The sequence below is a fragment of the Lampetra planeri genome, chromosome 72, assembly GCF_965212315.1.
Source record: "Lampetra planeri chromosome 72, kcLamPlan1.2.h2, whole genome shotgun sequence".
In the NCBI taxonomy this organism is placed as follows: domain Eukaryota; kingdom Metazoa; phylum Chordata; class Hyperoartia; order Petromyzontiformes; family Petromyzontidae; genus Lampetra; species Lampetra planeri.
This window is the reverse complement of record NC_136177.1, coordinates 1,906,018-1,927,234: the sequence shown is the minus strand read 5'-3', so window position 1 is coordinate 1,927,234 and position 21,217 is coordinate 1,906,018. Positions and strand designations below refer to the sequence as shown.

At 43.1% G+C, this 21,217-nt stretch overlaps 1 protein-coding gene across 1 annotated transcript; it reads left to right on the top strand.

Moving 5' to 3' along the window:
* The first annotated feature begins 331 nt into the window (after positions 1–331).
* LOC144737689 (putative methyltransferase DDB_G0268948) lies at positions 332–21,149 on the top strand. The gene is made up of 6 exons (XM_078620515.1): positions 332–654; positions 11,228–11,388; positions 13,151–13,364; positions 16,574–16,674; positions 19,467–19,604; positions 20,777–21,149. Exons 1-6 carry the CDS (start codon positions 544–546, stop codon positions 20,874–20,876), a joined length of 825 nt encoding a protein of 274 aa, XP_078476641.1. The 5' UTR covers positions 332–543; the 3' UTR covers positions 20,877–21,149.
* Positions 21,150–21,217: the final 68 nt, after the last annotated feature.

Below are 21,217 nucleotides of genomic sequence, written 5' to 3'. Positions count from 1 at the left end.
CGCGCATATCTGAAAATCGCTAATGTCAAAAGCTATTTTCCCATAAAAAATAATGGTAAAGGAGAGGGTCAGGAGATTTCACTCACACTCGCAGACACAATCACCTCTATTATCCTAACCTATATCAACAGGGTGTTGGTAATTACAAGCCCATAGGCTGCACATAAATGTAGCAGCCTCCTAGCATTGTTACTGAGCTAATCTGGCCCATACTTTCTAAAAACTCCAGCCCACGTATCAGTGTCATCAGTCAGTTAGACTTTAAACACACCCAACAGCATGACTATGCCGAGGGGCAACTTAAGCTAGCACCTGTGACATGAGGTCACGAAAGGCATCTGACTATACATACATACACACCTTGACACACACACAGACACAAACTCACATTTGGGTGGGGATTGTCGTTGGATCCTTTATATAAAGGGGTATCGCTCTCTGGTCTAGAACCATCAGGGAAGCACCACACCACCTCTTCCTCCTCATCCTCGACACCTTGAGCCAGAGAAGTTCCGCGCAGTCCACCTCCTCCTCGAAGCAGCAATGTCTGTGCGTATGTTCGAGGGCACTGAACATGCCTGCCTGTACAAGCGGTACCGGCCCACCCTGTCGGCAGATGTCTTGAAAACTTTGACGGACTACGTGTTGGAAAAGGTACGTGAGTATTATGTGTGTGTGCTACAGGCTGCGTGTGCGAGTTGCTTTATTGTCAGATGGTGTATGTGTGTGTGGTGCATGCTGTAGGTGTTTTGTGCATAAATTATATTCTTGCGTTTGCCAGCAATCCGTTCAGGAGCTGATTGGCAATTTCGAGATATGCTGGTCAACCACGTGGTTTTGCTTTTCCTCCTTCGTTAGAGAAGTGCAGACCTCACCTGGTATACACAAGGTCGTCTTTTCGATCCCGACTCTGACGCTTGCTGCATATTTGGAATTTGCATGTCTGTCTCCCTGAGGTCGCGTGTATTTTTCTCCAGGTCCTCTGTTTTTTTCCTCCACATTTAGAAACATGCATTGGCTGCTTTAAATTTCCACATGGTAAGCCACTTCTTTGAGCTATCATTTGTGATGACCAGGTCGGGTCTGAAAAAGAGCTACATCGCTCAGTGGTGGGGCCTTAGCTGCCAAAATAAAAATCGAACATTTTCAATCCATATGGTAACCTAGAAAGATATTTAAAAAAAAACTTTTTAAACTCATTGATCGTAAACAATGTGGTTTCCAAGCGTAACCAGGGAGCGCGAATAAATTATGTCAAACATGCAGAGCGTCCCTTGATTTATTTTATTATTATTATTACACGCTTTTATTTAACTCACTCTGTTGTTGTCGTATACTCAAATCCTGCAACTCAATTTTAACCCACTTCCCAATGTGGTATCGACTGCAAACTTCGCATACTTATGTCTTACTGATGACAATCCTATATGCTATCATAAAAAATAAACAAATTTAAACAATCTTTTTACACGCTTTCTATTAACTCACTCTGTCCGTTGTTGTCGTATCCTCAAATCTTGTAAATAAAATTTAAAGTATTTTTTAATATTACTTATTCGCTTGCAGTTACTTAACGAACACTGGTGGTGAGACAAGGCCATATAAAAGGATGTGTCTGCTGTACGCCAATCCGTTTCGAAGACAATGCACATATATTATCAGAGCATGTTTGTTTGCATGTTTTGTCACAAGTACGTGTGGTTAATGCAGACTTGATGCCTTGCAATACTGTGTATCATCTATTTGTTGTTTGGACATCTTAACAGAACTGTTTTAGTATTGACAAAAAGGGTTATGAAGCCATGAAACCCATTCTTACATATCTTTTCATCATCACGTGAAATGTATGAGCGTGCTTTTTTTTACACAATCCACCAAAACGGATGCATATCTTTTTCAATGTAAATTTCCATAGGATCAGAATGGACACTTTAGCGAGGCATTCCTCAGGGCAGAGAGGAGAGTCGGAGACGAGCTCAGGGCAGCCCCGTCGGGTTGGGACAGGGAGTTATGTAATAGTTGACGTTTTGGGCAATAGGTCTTCCTCAGGAGGTACAAGAAAGTTGGATCAAAATTTAACATGCAGATGTGTCCATTAAAAGGTTTTTGGGTTAGATTGCTAAATATAAATCTATTCTGTTCAGGTATGGCAGAAACTGTTATATAAAAGAGCATTTACTGAAAGAAAACGCACACTAACGCAGTCACACCATCACCCACCGCAGAAATCCTCTCTCAACAAGGCACTCAAACATCGGGCTAAGAATGTGTCAAATGGTAAAAGTCTGAGGAGTGAGATAAAACGTGTTAAAGAAGTGCTGCAATTAACGGTTTCAATGATGCACAGGAAAGGGCACTGAATGCCCAAACCAAATGAAATAGAACAAACATTAAAACTGATCAAGCAGTTAAAGGTATGACTGTATTAAAATACCGTACAATCTGGGAGGAACTGATAAACATCTGAGTGAGATTCTAATTATACATATGTATATATATGAATAGCGTGGGGTGCGGTGGTGTAGTGGTTAGCGCGCTGCGCTACCAACCCCGGCGGCCACGGGTTCGATTACCGCTCATGGCTAATAACAGTGACAATTATCTAAACCGGTTCTGGGCCTACCCATAGGTCGACTCATCCTCAAATGAGTTGTACCTAGGGTGCTGTTTGTAGTAAACATCGCCACTTGAGAGACAAAGGAGGCCGGGTGTAGTGTCGGCCACCCAACCCTTCTTGTGCCATGCGAGCCTTCACAGGTGCTGCTTGCTAACAGCACCTGCCCGAACAGTCTTATGAGATGCAAATTGCATCTCTCAATCGCTTACAATAAACATCGCGACACGTTTAGAGGGTATTTGGCTGCTGCTATGAATTTCCACACGACGATGATAGTCCCACTTCGTTGAGCTATCATTTATGATGGCCAGGTCGGTTCTGAAAAAAAGAGTTACATAGCTCTGTTGGCCTTACATGGTAAACTAAAAATAGTTGAATAGTTTAGTTTGTGTACCACTGCTACAAAGCAGCAGCAGCAAACTATGTATTTAAAAAAGTGTTTCACGGAACCAATACCTATCCACAATCCTCTACTTTGGCACTTGCCCTATCTCACTCGGCAAATACGATCCGCCCCCTCCAGCGGTGATGCAGTGATACTCCCCCACCCACCACCTCGCCCGCCAAACGCCTGCGACACTCACACTCTGCTCATCAGCCCGATTTAGAACCCAGAAGTGACAGTTCCCGCGGTTCTCTACAAAAAGAAGCGCGCCAAAACAACCACCACCAGACTCCTGTAATTGTTCATTTGTATACTTGAAATTTAAATTTAACGATAAACTTTATATAAGCCTGAGAGAAGTGAGGTGGGGTTGAGAGGGGTGAGGGGTTGAGAGGGGTGAGGTGGGGTTGAAAGGGGTGAGGTGGGGTTTGAGAGTGGTAAGGTGGGACCGAGAGAGGTGAAACACTTGCGGGGTTGGCCTCACTTCGAACACAGCACTCGCCACAGGAACGGCGACATCAGCTGAGGGCCGGGGGGTGAAATGTTTGACTGAGGAGTTGCGAAGTTGATTTTTTTTAAACGAGAGCGGGAAATAAGCTCCGCGGAAAGTTTAAGGTCCGCTTGTGGGTATGTTGGTGTGGGTGTGTTGGTGTGGGTGTGTTGGTGTGGGTGTGTTGGTATTGGTGAGTTGGTGTGGGTGTGTTTGGTGTGGGTGTATTGGTGTGGGTTTGTTAATGTGGGTGTGTTGGTGTGGGTGTGTTGGTGTGGGTGTGTTGGTGTGTGGGTGAGAATTATCATTTGGAGAGGGAGATAAAGGAATCGGCGGTGGGAGTTCATTACCACCACCATCATCACCACCACCATCATCACCACCATCACCAAAGCCATCATCACCAAAACCAATACCACCACCAACATAATTACCACCATCATCACCACGACCATCACCACCACGACCATCACCACCACCACCACCACACGCAGCTCAGCCTTGATGGAGTGGAGTAGGGGTGTAAGTGGTTGTCCACAGTTACCGACCTTTATATGTGACAGAATAACTAAGCCCTTTATTGAAGACAATGGGGCCCACGCAGCATTGTAAATAGTACCCTGGGTGTGTAAACATGATCGGTGGAGATACAAAGGCGGCCAGGCGGCCTTGGTGTAGGTCACCTTCATGTGCCATGAAGGGATGGTGCTACTCGCTACTAACAGCACTTGCCCCTACAGCCTGTTCTATGCTATACGTGGGATCTTTGTCTTTCTTGGGGATGAGTGGCGGTGCAGCGGTTAGCGTTACGCTGCGCTACGATACAGCGGCCAAGACCCGAGTTCGATTCCCGGCTTACGGCAACCAACACCAGTGGTAGCGATTATCCGAACCGGTCTTGGGCCTCTCCCCTTAGGTCGACTCAGCCTTAAATTAGTTACCTGGTATGAGTGTGTAACCATCTCCACTGGGAGAGACAAAGGTGGCCGGTCGTAGTGCTGGCTCGACGCACCTCCCATAGATATAACCATAAAACTTTTTTTATTTCACCAGGTAAGACATACTGAGCTATGTAGCTTTTTTTTAGAAGCGACCTGGCCACAAATGATAGCTCAACGAAGTGGGCCTATAATCATTTGGACATTTATAGCAGCGGCCAAATAACTCTGACCGCGTGATGTTCATTCTAAATGTGGAGGATAAAGCCCTGAGGACACGGATAAAAATCCACACGACCACCGAGAGAGAGACGCAAACTCCAAATACACAGTAGTCGTCGAGGTCGGAATCGAACCAACGGCCTCCTGCATACCAGGCGAGGTAGTTAACATCTCCTAGCCACGATAATTATGAGAGAGACAGACAAACTCCAAATATGCAGGAAGATTCCAGGCACGTGTGGACAATGATGGCGAACTTGCCGAGACTCTATGCCTTTTTGAAGCTATTAACATACATTTATTATCATGTTATAGTGTATTATCCGTGATTTTTCCATTAAAAACTATAGTCCCATATAAATGTTTTGTTGAAGCACACCCCTGGATATAGCAGGCGTCAGGGTCGGGATCGAACCACGCCTCCTGCATACCAAACAATGTAGATATCATCCCCTAGCCTCTGCGGTGCCCTGTTTATCATCTGGCTGTGAAGGTCAAGCCTCATTCTTATGAAGAGTGAGGTTAACCGGTTTGAAGGGTAGACGATAGATGATTATTATTTTTTAATCAAAATATATATTTTGCCTGATAATAATGACCTTCAGGTTCAATGATGGTCATGAAAGTGACATTAATCTGGCACATGGGGGGGGGGGGGGGCGATAACAGCGACATATACCAATCACTGCTATTTGAATATATGATGATGTAGTCGTTTTTGCTTGAGTAATAGATAATGCAGAAGGACGATATAACTGCCATTCAGCATACATTACTTGTTGCTGTGCATTGTATATGTAGTATAACAGCTCCGATAATGTTATCGAGTCCAGCATGACAGATTCATGCGCACATCTCCCAGTTGTGCCTGTGACGTCCGGATTAAGATGCGAGTGTAAAATGGACAGCAAATGGAATTTTTTTCGCATCGCTCGGTGGCTCTGTTGTTCACATGAACCAAACCAGATTGCGTTTTTTTATGTTAACTAAACTAAAAACTATTACATTTTTCCAGGAAAGGTCCACGGAGCTATTAGCTTGTTTTTCAGAAGATACATTTCCAGCACAAATGATAGCTCAACGAAGTGGCTTATCACGTGTAAACTTATAGCAGTAGCTAAATACTCTACGTACATGTTTCTAAATGTGGAGGGGAAAAACCAGAGGACCCGGAGTAACAATCCACGCAAGCACAGGGAGAGAGGCAATGTTGTATATTTGCCAAACATTAATATTAATTGTGACTATCTATTTTTTTTTATATCATAGCTCCTTGCAGACAAATATGTGCATTTAGTGCATCCTGAGTGGAAATTAAACATCCATAAGAGCCAGAACCAATTGGCATTTGAGCCAGGAGTGACCCAGGGACATTTCTGAGAGATAAATGTATGGACGTTGCAATGGTATCAGCGTCTCCACATAACTGAGCAGAACAGTATGCGAAAGGGACGATCTGTGGTAAAACACCATAAACTCACTGACCAACCGAGGACAAATACAGGGCAAAAAGACAAGAATGTCCCTTGCCATTTAAACGACTGTTTAAATTCACGAAGCCTGGTGTCTGGAAAGTTGAAATGTTCAAATTGACAACCACCTGCATATGAATAATCTTAAAGATCGTGGTGCTATATGGTAATATCATTTAGGATGTATTGTTACATGACAATACAGCAGAGTCAGGAGGGTTTGAAAATGACTAATTTGCATGTGTTTATTAATGATCACCGTTATAACATACTGTCTAAGTTAAGCATGTGAAACTTGATAATAACGGAATCATGGAAGATCATTTTGAAGTATTGAACCTAAGGATCACTCAGGACAATAACATGTGTTTATATATATTCTAATTGTCAATTCTGCGCAATCAAAAATTATATGTATTCAAGGTGTATAGCCAGAGCCACGCCCGAAAGCCTTTGTCTTCCCAGTGGGTTAATTCGGAACAGTTCAGACAACCGCCACTGTGTTGATTGTGAGTGGGACTTGAACTCGGCAAAAAAGGCTCATAAAAAGGGACACGGACACCCAAAGGGAGGAATGCCGTTTCACACTTAAACACATGGCTACAGAAGCATAAAGTAGCTCTGTGTTTACACAAGTCTTGGGATGACCTCCGGAGGAAAGGAGTATGTTAGGATGTATTACATCAGGTAGCAGAATATCTGCGAGCCAGAACCAAAGATGACCTGAGGCTGACCCCGATGGATGCTTGAGGGGCGTGAAAGTGGGAGGAGCTTTATGCTCTTGATGTGCCTTTGGGAATTTAATTAAATAATTATATATGCTCGAAATTCTTAAAAACAGTATAGGAACTCCTCTACTTACAAACAAGTTAGGTTCCAGTGGTCTGTTTGTAAGTTGATTTATTCATAAGTCCAACTGAGCAGGCACCCCCCCCCACCGAGTGCTTTTTGGCCACTTTTAATCTGCCCCTCGGTACTCTTGGCACCCACAACAACGCAAAAAAATAGAGGTAATTAAAAGGGGCGTACGGTATGCGTGATTGACCTCTTGACTTTCTACTCCAACACTAGTTTTGCAATGGAGGTGCGGCACACGGTAGCGGTAAAATTGTTACTTTGCTTGTTAAACCCAGGAATGCCTCGCTGAGTCTTGAATGTTCCTATCCAGAAGGGTTCTGCCAAGTTACCGGCATAAGTATTGCAATGATGCTGCTGCTGTTTGTAAAGGCAGTCCTTGACTTACAAACATAATTCGTTCCCGAGACCCGTTCGTAAGTAAATGGCTGTCTGTAATTCCCACTGAAAGGGCACTGATCGCAGTGATGTAATGCTACCTCCGCCGGTGTTATTCCTTAGAATGTATTTATGTTTGTCCACTGGTTCCTTGCCAGGCGAGCCAGTGTATAGTTCAGGGGTGCAACAACCTTTTTCAACACAGGGGTGGGTATGCAAGATACGACTGTGGGCCTCTCTCCTTTCTCCCGACTCACTTGTACTAAAATGGCCACAGATGGTTTTTAATCCATATCCAGTAATACGTAGACTATAACTACATATGTATAAACAGTAGTCCCTTGGTTAAGTGATATTAGTTAACGCGTTTATGCGGCTAACGTTTCTTCTCCCATAGTGACCCCATGGTTTCGCCAGAACGTAAAAAATGTTGACTGATGGGGACGTTTTTATGTTATGCGCACGCAGTGGCGCTAATTTCGGCCAATCAAAGCACTCATATGTCTGACTGAGCTAGCCCTCAGCCAATCAGTGACGCCCATTTGTGCTCTAAATTCAATAAGATTCTGCAATGCGAGGACTTTAACATTCATGTAAATTCCCCATCTATCACTCCAGTAAGAGATGTGTTAGCCATCTTAGACTTATTTATTTTTCACAATATGTGCAGGGCCCTACTCACTCAGCTAGCCACACCTTGGACTTAGTCTACTACATTGTATTCTCAACTTAAAACCTTTCTATTGCTGATATAAGCCCTTCCGATCGCTCTGAATAATATTTGAGTTACTCCCCCCCACCCCATCTGGTTCCCTTAACATAATATTGCATCGCAGTGTAAAGTCTATCACCTCTACTTTTATCACCCAGTCTATTTCCCTTTCTCCCATAACTAAGCTTAGTTCGCTTTTGGTGAATGAGGCAGACTTGTCCTTTAACTCCATTCACAAAACACTGGATTCCCTGGCCCTCTTAAAACCAGACGCATTTCAGCCATCAAATTCTCACCTTGGTGCTCCCCACAAATGCGCGTACTAAAAACTGTAGTTATCAAATCTGAACGTGTCTAGATGAAATCATATTTAACCATACATTATCAAATATTTAAAGCCTCACTTCACACTTACAAGGATGCAATCTCCCTCACAAAGTCTTTCTTCCTCACCAACCAATTTGCTTCCAAGAAATAAACCCAAAAATTGTATTTACAACCACAAAAGCTCTTAAATCAACCTAAACCACTTGACCAGCCACTCTGATGTGCTCTGAAATTCACTACAGCATTTCCTCCTCGAAAAAAATTATCCACCCGGTCTCAATTACTCCCCAATCATCCATATACTTTTGAGTACCCATCTCCAAGTTTTTACAGTACAGTATTAGCTGGGTTCTCTGAAATTGCAGTCTCTGAACTGACTTAATTAATTAACACATTTCATCTGATCACTTGTCCTCTGTATCCTTTTCCTGCCCATGTCCTTAGATATAATTTATTTTCTCTATTTCTATTCGTCCAACATTGCTCTGTATCTTAACATGTCACTAATAACTGGGATTGTCCCATCTACATTTAAGACGGCTTCAGTAACACTGCTTCTCAAGAAACGGGATCTAGATTCAGCCGTCCTTAGTAACTTACACCCAATCCCAAATCTCATTTTCAGATCGAAGATTCTTGAGTTTCACAGTTTAATTTACACCTGCTGTCAATGAATCTACTTGATCCATTTAAGTCTGATTTTAGATCTAGCTATAGCACTGAGGCAGCCGTAGTATGGGTAATGAATGATCTCCTAATTGCTGCTGATAAAGGTTCTCCAAATACTCTCCTCCTCCTTGGCCTAATCGCGGCCTTTGACACGATTGATCATAATATATTGCTCGACCGATTGAAAGTCTTGACGGGGATCTCGGGCACTTCGTTGAAATGGTTCTACTCCTATCTCTTAAACCACAACCAATGTGTTATGATGGGCACCTCTAAATCTACAACTAACACAGTAGAGCTTTATTACGACACCAAGGGTTCAACTATCACTGTCACGCAGATGACACTCAGATATACCTACAGTTGGGATTGGATGTTGTATCTACTGTTTCACTATTAGCACAGACAATTCCTCATGGTAAAGCCTTGATGGCTCAGATTCCATGATATTAATGATGATAAAGCACAGCGTATTTTAATTTGTACACCCCATCTATCCAATCCAATCTCTCATGTCAATAGCAACATGAGGAACCTCTTTTTTGCACTTGAGAAACATCTCGGCACCGTCACATCCTTAACACTACAGACACTGAAAGACTGATCCACGTATTTATTTTCTCACGCATTGACTACTGTAATGCCCTGCTTTTTTGAACCCCGAGCAAACTTCTAAATAGGCTGCAGAATGTTGAAAATGCGGCCGCCAGGGTGCTTACTACTACACCCTTGAAGGATCACATCACACCTGTGCTTCTATCCGTTACTGGCTTCCTGTACATACCCGTATTGATTTTAAAATTATCTTACTGATATTCAAGGACTTAAATGGACTTGCTCCTCCCTACATTATTGACCTCGTTCAGCCATTTGATCCATCACGATCATTAAGATCTTCAGATTGTACATTGCTCTGTATCCCACGGTCTTGGCGTCACACTTGAGGTGATCGTGCCTTTTGAAATTGCGGCACCTAAACTCTGGAACTCCTTTCCCTTCGAGGTTAGGACGTCGGAGACACTGCAAATCTTCAAATGTCTTTCTCTCTTTAGTTACTTTCAAACGTCTATATCACTTCCGTACTTGGTTGTTAACTATTTTCTGCCTTTGCATGAATAGCTCCCTGAGCATGATGATTGAAACTCTGCAACGTAAGGAAGGACACACTGCTACATCCTTCAACTGCCCAGTGGGCCTTACCTGGCGTTGATCAATTGCCTGGAATTGATATGGTGCTTGATGTCACAGCGTTTCGAGCCCGTCAAACTACTCCCTTACATAGCCGCCGGCAGATCGCAGATTGTTCTACATTCTGCACGTCAATGAGTCGGCTCGTGACTCCCGTGGTCTGTGGCGCATTGTGAAGGGTTCTGCTGCACTCCAACCATCAATCAACTAGGAAATCTGGACTGTGCACAGTATTTGGGACGTTCTTCGCAAATAACATAGTAACGATCAAGAGGGCAGTTTCTAAGTTGAATGCAACAACATTCTCCTGGTCTGCCATCTGAGTTTGATCAACCTGGAACCAATGGAAACTCGACACTGGCAACAACGTCGGTGGCAGAGGTGTTGATGTTTATCGCATGCCTACCAAAAAGTTGTCTTGAGAGCCATAGTGACCCTGCAAACTGTGGCCCGATTTCAAACTCGAGTGATTTCAAAGTCATAGAGTCCCTTTGTCTCAAGCAGTTACTTGAGAGAACACGATGGGACTGAGAAGAAAGCGGCGGCACATGTGCGAAATGCTAGTGGTACAGGATGTTTGATCATAAGTCAGCAACATTATTGCGAAACAACGTACATCGAGACGACGTATATTGGGGACCCCCTGTACCATGGACGTCTCATTGATCATATACTGTGGAGGAGGTGTCGCATCCTTTCAATCGATTGAGATTAGACGATTTATTTAATTTTTACATTATGAAGTTCGTAACAGAGAGCCTTTTGACGTGCATTGAGTTATAGTCTACTTTGAAAGACCACAGATGATCCTTTAGCTCTGTCACATCCCAGTTTTCCTACTCCCTCTCTCGCACTCTGGAAACCATACCCAGGTTACATGCTCGGAAGTCCATCTGAAAATAATTGTAGAAAGGCTTGGGGAGCGAACAGGCTACATTGCTAAGCCGCCTAATTCTATCTGTGTGTGTGTGTAGACGGGGACAAAGCCCACCCGCGCTGTGGACGTTGGCTGTGGGAGTGGCCAGGGCACAGAGCTTCTGGATTCTTTGAGCACAAAAGTGTTGGGGATCGATGTGAGCCCATCGCAGATTGAAGAGGCGATGCGCGCCAAACATCCCGACAACATCACCTACATGTAGGTTCACAACCACACGCGCAGAGATAAAGGACTCTCTGGCCTTCCATGGGCATGCATTCAAACATCCACACTAAGTGTGTATATAGGATTGAGTGAGTCAAGAGAGATTAGAGGCTGATTTGGTGGGCAATGTTTGTGTATTATATCATGCCATATAAACTAACAAAAACTAAACGAATATTTTTTATTTTACTGGGTAACGCCCACTGAGCTGTGTAGCCTTTTTCAGAAGTGACCTGGCCACAAATGATAGATCAGCGAAGTGGCTTATCACGTGGACATGTATAACAGCCGAACACTTTAAACGCACAGTTATAAAATGTGCAGAGAAAAACCGGAGAACCCAGAAAAGAATCCACACGACCACAGGGAGAACTTGCAAACTCAAAATATACAGGTGTCCGGGTCGAGATCGAACCCACGACCTCCTGTGTACCAGGTAAGGTGGCTAACATGTCCTAGCTACCGCGGGGTCGTAATATTGTGGTGGCATCCACTTGCCCTGCCACCAAGTAAAGGATCAGCAAAAATACATGTACGTCTGAACCATCGATGTTTCTTTTTTATATCCGTGTATTGCAACCCTCTAACTTTAGAACAATGCAATTGTTTCAATGTTGTGGTCTATTTTTACACCACCAAAGAACATGCTTGTCACGTGCGGGGACATTAAACTAACTGGGAGAATCAGTAACAAGGCAAAGTAGCTTTAATTCCATGTGGAGTGGGTTCCCCGGAGGCACACACTTGAACTCGGGTGACTAGACCACAACGGGGTAACTACATAACCGGATCAGTCAGTAACACACTGCTTGACCCACGATGCCGAGCGTAAAAGCCGAAGACCAAGACCTGAGGATCGAAGAGATGTAGCACCGACGGGTTCCATTCCACAGACAGTTTCCATCGGCTCTCGGGACCTCCCTTTTATGACCCTGAGCATGGCCTGGCTCCGCCCTCGGCCACGCCCCCTTCTAGATCCTACTAGAAGGTTCTGGGCCATACATCACGTGTCCCTCTCACCACCCTTTGACCCCCCTCACTATCCTGTCCTGATCACGTGCCCTCTCGGGTTCATCCAGACTATCACGTCCTCAACTGCCCTCAACCTGACTGTCACCAGAACCATGCCCCCTAGGGCCCCCTTCCATGCCATACATACTCTGGTGCCAGAGAGGCTATAACACGCACAGTTGCACTCTTCTCTCAGTAGATGGCGCTAAACGTCGTAGTGACTCAATATACGTCATTACACATGTATTGGTTACAGATTGGACACCCAAGGAGATGGCAGTTTTTCAGTATGGTTGTAACATCGATGGTCCTACTGCTACTATGTGAGCATGCTATGCAAATGCAGCGAGCCAGGAGACTATGGCACAACGTCTCCGGCTGCGAAGTCCGAGTTCGATTCCTACTCACGACCACCAACAAGGGCGACAATTATCTGGACTGGTCCTGGGCATCCCCTCGATCGACTTGGCCTCAAATTAGTTCCTTGGTGCGGTGTGTAGTAACCATCGCCACTGGGGAAACAAAGTCGGCCGGGGCCGTTATGCTGACCACCCCACCCCCTCGTGCGCCACAGTGCCAGGCCTTCAAAAGCAACACTGCTCGATACTAACAGCACTCGTCCCCAACAGTCTATTACAGGTTAAGCAGGACATCTTTGTCTCTTGTTTATGTCGCTTCGTGTAACAATGAACAAGCCACGATGCACATTCGGTTGTTTTTTTCGTCCCCCCCGACCCCATCGTAGGGTGGGGCCAGCTGAGAGCCTTCCCGTAGAGGATGGCTCCGTGTCGCTGCTGACCGCCTTCGTGTCAGCGCATTGGTTCGACCTGCCAGCCTTCATGCACGAAGTCGAGCGTGTGCTGCAGCCGCGTGGCTGCCTCGTGATTTACTCCTACATGTACCCAGTTGACATCGAGTGTGGAGTTTTCTCGGAGAAACTCACACAGATCCTGTGGAAGGTGATAACATGCAACTTCAATATCAGGTTCATGGTTCTTTGGGTAAAGTCACGTAGATAGAAAATAAAAATCAAATACAATAAAAAATAAATCAAAATAAAAAATATTAGCTAAAAACCACGTTATTTTAAATTTTAATGAAATTTTATTTCATATTTTATATCTTCTACGTGACTTTACCGAAAGAACCATCAATATGAATTCCTGCAGTCACGAAGGTTTTAAGTAAAAACTCAATATCAGGGTTTTGTGCTTCCTTTTGCTTGACTTTAATTTTGTAATCTTGATTTGAGGTTATCATGAATGCAGGAATTATTACCAATTCATTTTTATTCTTATATTACTTAGTTTTTATTTTCCATCTACGTGACTTTATTTTTGTATCCGCTTCAACCTTTCACGCTCATTACACACACAAAGTGCACGCCACAAAAGAACCACAATACCTCGCCGATCTCAAGGAGCATAAACCATCATCATGCCAACTCCGCTCATCCTCAGCAGCAGCTGCTTTTGGCTGACCATCGCACAAAGACAGTCAATCTAAAGAGATATTCCTCGCTTGAAGCCTTAAATGGAGTAAGATGACGTCATCACTGTGAGGCAATCAGATGCGGAGAGCTAGAGGGGTGGTTTCATTGTAATCATAACGTAATGGATTATGTTTGTATGGAACAGGTGGGTTAGTCACCGTTAATCATATTCATTGGATCGTTCGGTCAAGCCACGTAGATAAATCCCTACTACCATCACCACTACTACCATCACTACTACTTTCATCACCACTACTTCCATCACTACTACCATCACCACTACTACCAACACCACTACTACCATCATCAATTACCCTTGGGCTATACCCATCTCAAACCTATATAACATCCTGCTTCAAAAGCTCTCCCGCTACATTTTTTTAATGCCTCAGCAGCTCTCCCGCTATATTTTTTTCACCTGATGACGATTGCTTGTGTTGCCATCGAAACGTCGTGATATTTCGATTTTTTTTTCTATCTACATGGCTTTAACGAAAGATCCAAAGAATATGAATTCCTGCAGTCACGAAAGCTTTAAGTCAAGATTTCACCATTAATTAGTAATACGATGCCTTGTCACGGCATACAACTGGAAGGTGTATTACTTAATAATATTCTTCCCAGCAGCACTAAGGCTGCAGCTGTGAGAACGGTGAAAATTATTTTTATTTCTCTCAGTGTCAATAGATTTTCTAATATAATTAGTCTTGGCCAGTAATAATTAGTTTTACACAACACATGAACGTTTCAAAAATAACGTGAATGTCCTTGTTGGCAAGCATGTTCTGCAACTGCCGACAGTTGTTTGTGAGTATTCAATATGTATTTGCTGTTATGTTATTCTTATGCGAATATCTAATCCCGTCTGATGTCAGAGTTGTCGCTTGGTAAGGCTGGTTCTAGTTGTATTTAGTGGCGACACGTCACAGTAACGGAACTGTAATTGTTGTTGTGGATTTACACTCCAACACACAACTGGTTTAGTGCTGAACTAGTAACTAAATGGCTACATTTTGTTTTACCTGACACACCTTGCAGATGGGCTGAGTCGGGGTGGTGGCGGCAGGTTTAACGACACAGTTATATTTACACGATCGAACCCAAAACACTTCTTACGGATAATATTGGTCGCTAAAGACTACTACTGTGTTAAATTGAATGTGGTGATTATCACCCACCAATGATTTGTGCCTTGCGACATTTACATGGACAAGCCCTGGCCTGATTACAGTGGGGAGAAGCTCATAACATAACAATACTTATCATACTAAGGCCACAATGTTAACTTAATGAGCTGGTTTCACGCAATGTGGTGATGTTACATAACAGACGAGGAATGGTGGCAGCACCGATTCAAGACACATTCGCACGTTTTACTCTCATCATTTGCAGAAAACCCCACCGAAGGATCGTAACCTTATCTTGGAGGTGGGGTTTGTGTGTTCCAATGACGCTCAGAGCTATGTCGCCTGGAGTCTTGTCCTTCTGGTAGGGTCTCCCTTAGTGAACAGGTCTGTGGGAGGTGACAGAAAAATAACGATTTAAAAGCCCCTCATGAATAATTAAACAATACAAAAATCGGAGAACCTCCCCCGGACAATGGATACTCTGGGTGTGGTGTTTGCCGGTAAGTGCCTGGTAGCTGGTTGACCCACGTAACCCAGTCGGGCCCAACCTGACATAGCTACGTGGTGCTGTCCTGTGGGCCCACCATCTGCAGGACGAAGGGTGTAGGGCAGGTGCAATGCCAGTATGGCAGGGAGAGGAATGGTCTCAGACAGATTGAATCTTGGTGATGGAGACTAGCTATTGGGACATGTAATGTCGCACCACTTGGGGGAAGGAGCCAGAGCTGGTGGAGGAGGTGGAAAGGTACCGACTAGACGTAGTCAGTCTCATCTCCACACACAATTTTGGCACTGGAACCAAACTTCTCGATTGGGGTGGTCTCTCTCCTATTTCGAAGTAACCCTGGGTGAGAGCCCCGTGCGTGTGTCATAGTGAAGCACGAGCTGAGTTCTCGAACAAAGCTCTTGAATTAAAGGTCAATCTACATTCCCACCCTCACATATGGTCAGGAGCTTTGGGTAATGACCAAACGGATGAGATCGCGGGTACAAGAGGCCGAAATTAGGTTTCTCCGCAGGATTTCCGGACTCACTCTCCGAGATTGGGTGAGAAGCTCGGTAATCCAGGAGAGCCTCAGAGTCGAGCTGCTGCTCTGCTAGATTGAGAGGGAGCTATTTGAGATAGGGCCGGCACAGGATATACTGGCGGCAATATGTCGCTCAGCTGGCCTGGGAATGCCTGGGAAATTCCCAGGAAGAACTAGAGTTATTTGCCAAGGAAAGGGAGGTCTGGACAGCCATACTCAACATGCTGCTACCATGACCCTCACCAGGACTGAGAAACGAACGAATGAACATTTACAGAAAACTATTAAACCGATGTCTACCTTATTATGGTTTTTCCACTGTTAGAAAAAGAAAACATTTCACCGGATCTGAGTGGGATCTGGAAAAAAAAGATTGGCGTCGCAAGCCAATGCCATGACCATTTGAAATGGCGAAAAAACCCACGGCAATTTGTATTGCCCATTACCGGAATATGTTAAAGAACCCCCTGGGCCTAACGCGTTCAATGTAATGGTTTATTGTGGATTGCTGTTGTTGTTAGGTAACCGAAGATATTCGCCCGTACGAGAGTCACAAGATGAACCACGTGCGTGAAGATTATACTGCCATGTATGAGGCCATTCCATTTGCGGACAAGAAGAGGTTTGAATATTTTTAACGGCCAACACCACAACATTCTAAAAACGAAGCAGCCTGGAAGGCAATGCTGTTAAAGGTGCCTGGCTCTTTAAGTCTGGGGCGAATTGAACTAAACCATACAAGTCTAAGACACAACTCTTTGGTTCGTAATGCTTAGTTCCCCCCACCCCCATTCTCATCCCCCATTTCATTATCAGTGTCTTGCCATGAGGCAAAGTATAAATACAGTACCCTCGATTATCCACGTGCAGTTTATCCGAATTTTTTGATTAACCACGCACCTGAGATTATGAATAATAACTCATGAATTTTCCCTTAAGCCCAAATGAATAAACATTGTCATTCATTGTTATTCTTGGAAATGTTCATCACAAGTCACTTGCTTATACTTAATAAATATGTTTCTCCGGTTCATGTGAAATCCACGTGATCACGTCTACGGTACAATAGTTAAACTAATATTCTTGGTTCTTTTGGTAAAGTCAAGGAAATAGAAAAAAAAATTCAATTTTAAACAAATAAAAAAGGAAAAATAATACAATTATATGTAAATTTAAAATTTGAAGTAAAAATAAATTGAAAATAATAAAAGCAAAAAACCCACGATGTTTCGATCAGGCGCCTGATGAAGACCGCTTGTGTTGCGATCGAAATGTCGTGGGTTTTTTGTTTTTATTATTTTCAATTTATATATATTTTTATTTTTAAAAAGATAATTTATTTTATATTTATTATTTATATTTTATTGTAAAAAATGTTAGATTTTTAGTTTTCTATTTACGTGACTTTGCCGAAAGAACCAAGAATATGAATTATAGCAGTCACGAAAGTTTTAAGTAAAAATTTTGATAAACTAACTTTACAAAAGTGGGCTGAGTTTAATGTTAATAGGCGTGGCTCTTTATTTCCACTTAGTGAACCAATTCTTCTGCTGCACGGGAGCCGGAAAGTGTTATCACTGCGCACGCACATCGATATGGGCGATCGTTAGTATTAGTTCTAAATCGATTTTTTATTAGTTCGTTTAGCTCGTAAAAAAACACAATTTCTTTAAGTTTTTTAGCATAGAAATTTTTTATTTTTGGATTATCCGCGCTTTTTACTTATCCGTGGCCGTCGTCCCCTCATTAGAGTGGATAATCGAGGGTCGTACTTTGTGGATTTGAAATTATTGCAGAGCAGTGCAAACTACCTCTGTGTTAGAGAATAACCCACAGAAGTAGATATTACAGAGCTACTTCCTGATATTCCTTCATGTGACATCCGGTCCACACAGTAAGGGCAGCATGTTACCACCCGCACTGCCACTGGGTGTAATGTGCACAGCATAACATTAAAAGCAATATAATACCGGAAACAGGAAGTCTTCTTCACAATTCTGATAATGGCTTGATGAAGCTGGTTGTTGTTGTAATCACCAGCAAACCGTCAAACTCAAATTGTGAATGTTGCAGTGGGTAAACTCTCTAACACACAATGGGTTAGTGCTGAACTAGTAACTAATTGACATGTTTTGTGCACGTTACAAACCCTTACTAAATGGTTGTGTCGGGTGGACTTTGGATGAACGCCACATTCATATTTACACGATCTAATCAAAAAAAGTATTTATCATGAATTCCATGAATGTCTGCTCTATGTCTGGCATGCACAAATATCACATGGCCTAACCCAAACAAACAAATGTGGTGTTAAATATTGACTTGAAGCTTTAATGACTGCAGGAATTAATATTATTTGGGTCTTTCGGTAAAGTCACGTAGAGGAGGTTAAAATAAGAAAAAAACCTAAAATTTACGACGTTTCGATCGCAACACAAGCGTTCGTCATCAGGAAGAGGGGGTTAGCTTCTAAAAGTAAACTGTTTAGAAAGGTTTTGATTTAAAGCTTTCATGACTGCAGAGATTCATATTCTTGGTTATTTCGGTAAAGTCACGTAGAAGGGAGATAATAAAATAATATAAATATAAAACAATAAAAATTCTCACGACGTTTCGACTTTGAGAATTTGAGAAATTTCTGGCTGTGGATTTCACACCTGATGATGATTGCTTGTGTTGCAGTCGAAACGTCGTGAGAATTGTTATTGTTTCATATTTATATTATTTTATTATTTCCCTTCTACGTGACTTTACCGAAAGAACCAAGAATATGTTTATAAAGGTTTGAAATGGACGTAGCCCAAATGTCAGCAGCCAATGTTAATGTAAGTGGTGGGCAGCGACAGTGGTAGGGGTTTCCACCAATCAAAGGGCTGCAAAGTAAAAATTTACATGATAATGTAAGATCGTTGAGCGGCCTCCACGGCGGGCGCCCTGAGGTGACATTTGGGCTACGCCCATTTCAAACCTTTATAAACAGTTTACCTTTAGAGGCTAACCCCCTCTTCCTGATGACGAACGCTTGTGTTGCAATCGAAACGTCATAGTTTTTTGTTATTTTCTTTGAACCTATCTATGTGACTTTACCGAATGACCCAAAGAACATAAATGTGGTGTTAGTTTGTTGAATTTTGTTGATATCAATTCATTAAATTCAATTCTAGATTTGAAGTTTTCGTGACTGCAAGGGTCCATACTCTTTTGTCATTAAATTCAAGTTTAGTAAAGCACGCCAGTTGTGTTCGATAGCAGAAGTTGCGTGTTATTACGTAGGTTTTGTTGGTTAACTTTACAATTTAGGTTTTAAGCAATGCAATAGAAAGCCGGTTCTACTGGTGCTGACAGGCGAGTAAAATTTTTCTTTAAGGAGAGTTAATAATATCGACATTCCGGGTTTCTTTAAATCATCGGCAGGCTGGAGAGCATCAGGATAATTGGACTCGTCAAGCTGCCAGAATTAATGGGGTTTATCAGCAGCTTCGCCGAATACCAGGCGCTGAAAGCTGAAGATCCTCTTGCTGCACAGGCCTTGATGGAGGACACCGAGAAAAGGTAAGCTCCAGTAATAATAGTTTTTCATCGATTATATTGGCACGCGATTATCCGGCTTCTTCCAACATTATCCAGCGATCCCAGGCCGATCCGACAAAACAGACAAAACCACTCCAAAGGCTGTAACCCAGGCTGGCAATCGTGGTTGTGTTGAAACCAGAGCTTAGGACTGTGTACATCATCCCATTTAGTCTCCGAGATTGGAGTGGTAAATACGTTACGGTAAATACAGTAACTTTTTTACAATAGGATGTTTATTTTTGTCAGCTTATGTTAATTTTTGCCAATTTCACATAGTAAGAACATTTAAAACACTAAAAAACATATCCAAATTAATTAAGACATGTTCTTCAAGAACGCTATTTTAAATAATGATTTAGTGATTATCTGGATTTTTTTTACAATACGACACCTCCTTCTCCCCGAAGCTGCCAGATAGTTGATGATCGACTGTAAAACTGATCTTTATTTATAGAGCACCGTTTATACCATAAGGTTCAAGGCCACTTTGACCACACATCATCATCGTTTTCGTCGTCACAAGCCATGGGCAGATGGCCCGAGACTCTACTCGAATGAGAAGGATGCGTGGATTGTAATGGGGAGGCTTCCCTGGTTCGTTCGTTTTCTTCAGTGGCTCGTGAACTGTAATTGGGCTACCCATATTCATGTAGGTATTCATTTAAGTGTGAATGCACACATACGCAATTCAAGCACTTTATCATATTGTTTTGTAATATCTGTGAAAAATGATCTACACCCGATTGTACACAACTGAGTCGCTTAGATGTGGACGTCTCTGAAACCGGTTGCTGCTCATGTGCAGACGCATAAGCAACCCTAAAGCGTCGATCTGCTCAGCAATTTGCAGCCACGTGTTTCATCGCATGCTTCACGTTGTGCTAACTGTAATTGGGTGTTACAATCCTGACGTGAGGGGGAGGGTGGAACTTAAAGGGGGCGGGACTCTATTGTAAAGTGGCGTAGCCAGACGCGCTTTAGCCACGCCTAGACACAACGTGCTTGTCACACAATTCCTCGCTCAGACGTGGACAAAGCAGCTGCAAGCGATTGATGAGAGCGATTTGGATTTTGTGGTCCGGCTTCACAGACGTATCACTGATCCATACACCAATGAGTATTGGTCAAATGGTCTACTCGTTGCATTTCAGAGTAAAAGAGACTCTAGGTGACGCGGCAGGCACTGCTGAAATGAAGATCGTGGTGAAGACCGTTCTGCTGCTGGCCTGCAACAACTCTCAGAGCTCATAATGCCACTGCTGTGACCGAGCGTTCGAAGCCACCTGTTTGTAGCAAACAATACAGGGACTCCTCTACTTAGGAACTTTTGACTTACGAACTTTCATAGATTCGACGAACGAACCGTGTTTAGTGTACATGCCGTACAACATGTTTGGAATCGACAGGAGTAAAGTTGGACTTATAAACAAATCAATTTACAAACATAACTCTGGAACCTCACTCGTTCGTAAGTGGAAAAGTCACTGTGGTGTCGTTTCAAATAAAGCAACAGCAGGGATTGCAGATGTGATTGTCTGTGTCATTTACTTATACTTTTGGAGTCGTCAGGAATGCATTTTCACGCATTTCAA

Bases quoted from the DNA above. Each gene is read 5' to 3' on its own strand.
- LOC144737689 (XM_078620515.1), top strand. From the start codon at position 544: ATGTCTGTGCGTATGTTCGAGGGCACTGAACATGCCTGCCTGTACAAG. The intron at 16,675-19,466 runs GTTTGAATATTT...AATCATCGGCAG, and splicing joins CCATTTGCGGACAAGAAGAG to GCTGGAGAGCATCAGGATAA. The intron at 19,605-20,776 runs GTAAGCTCCAGT...GTTGCATTTCAG, and splicing joins ATGGAGGACACCGAGAAAAG to AGTAAAAGAGACTCTAGGTG.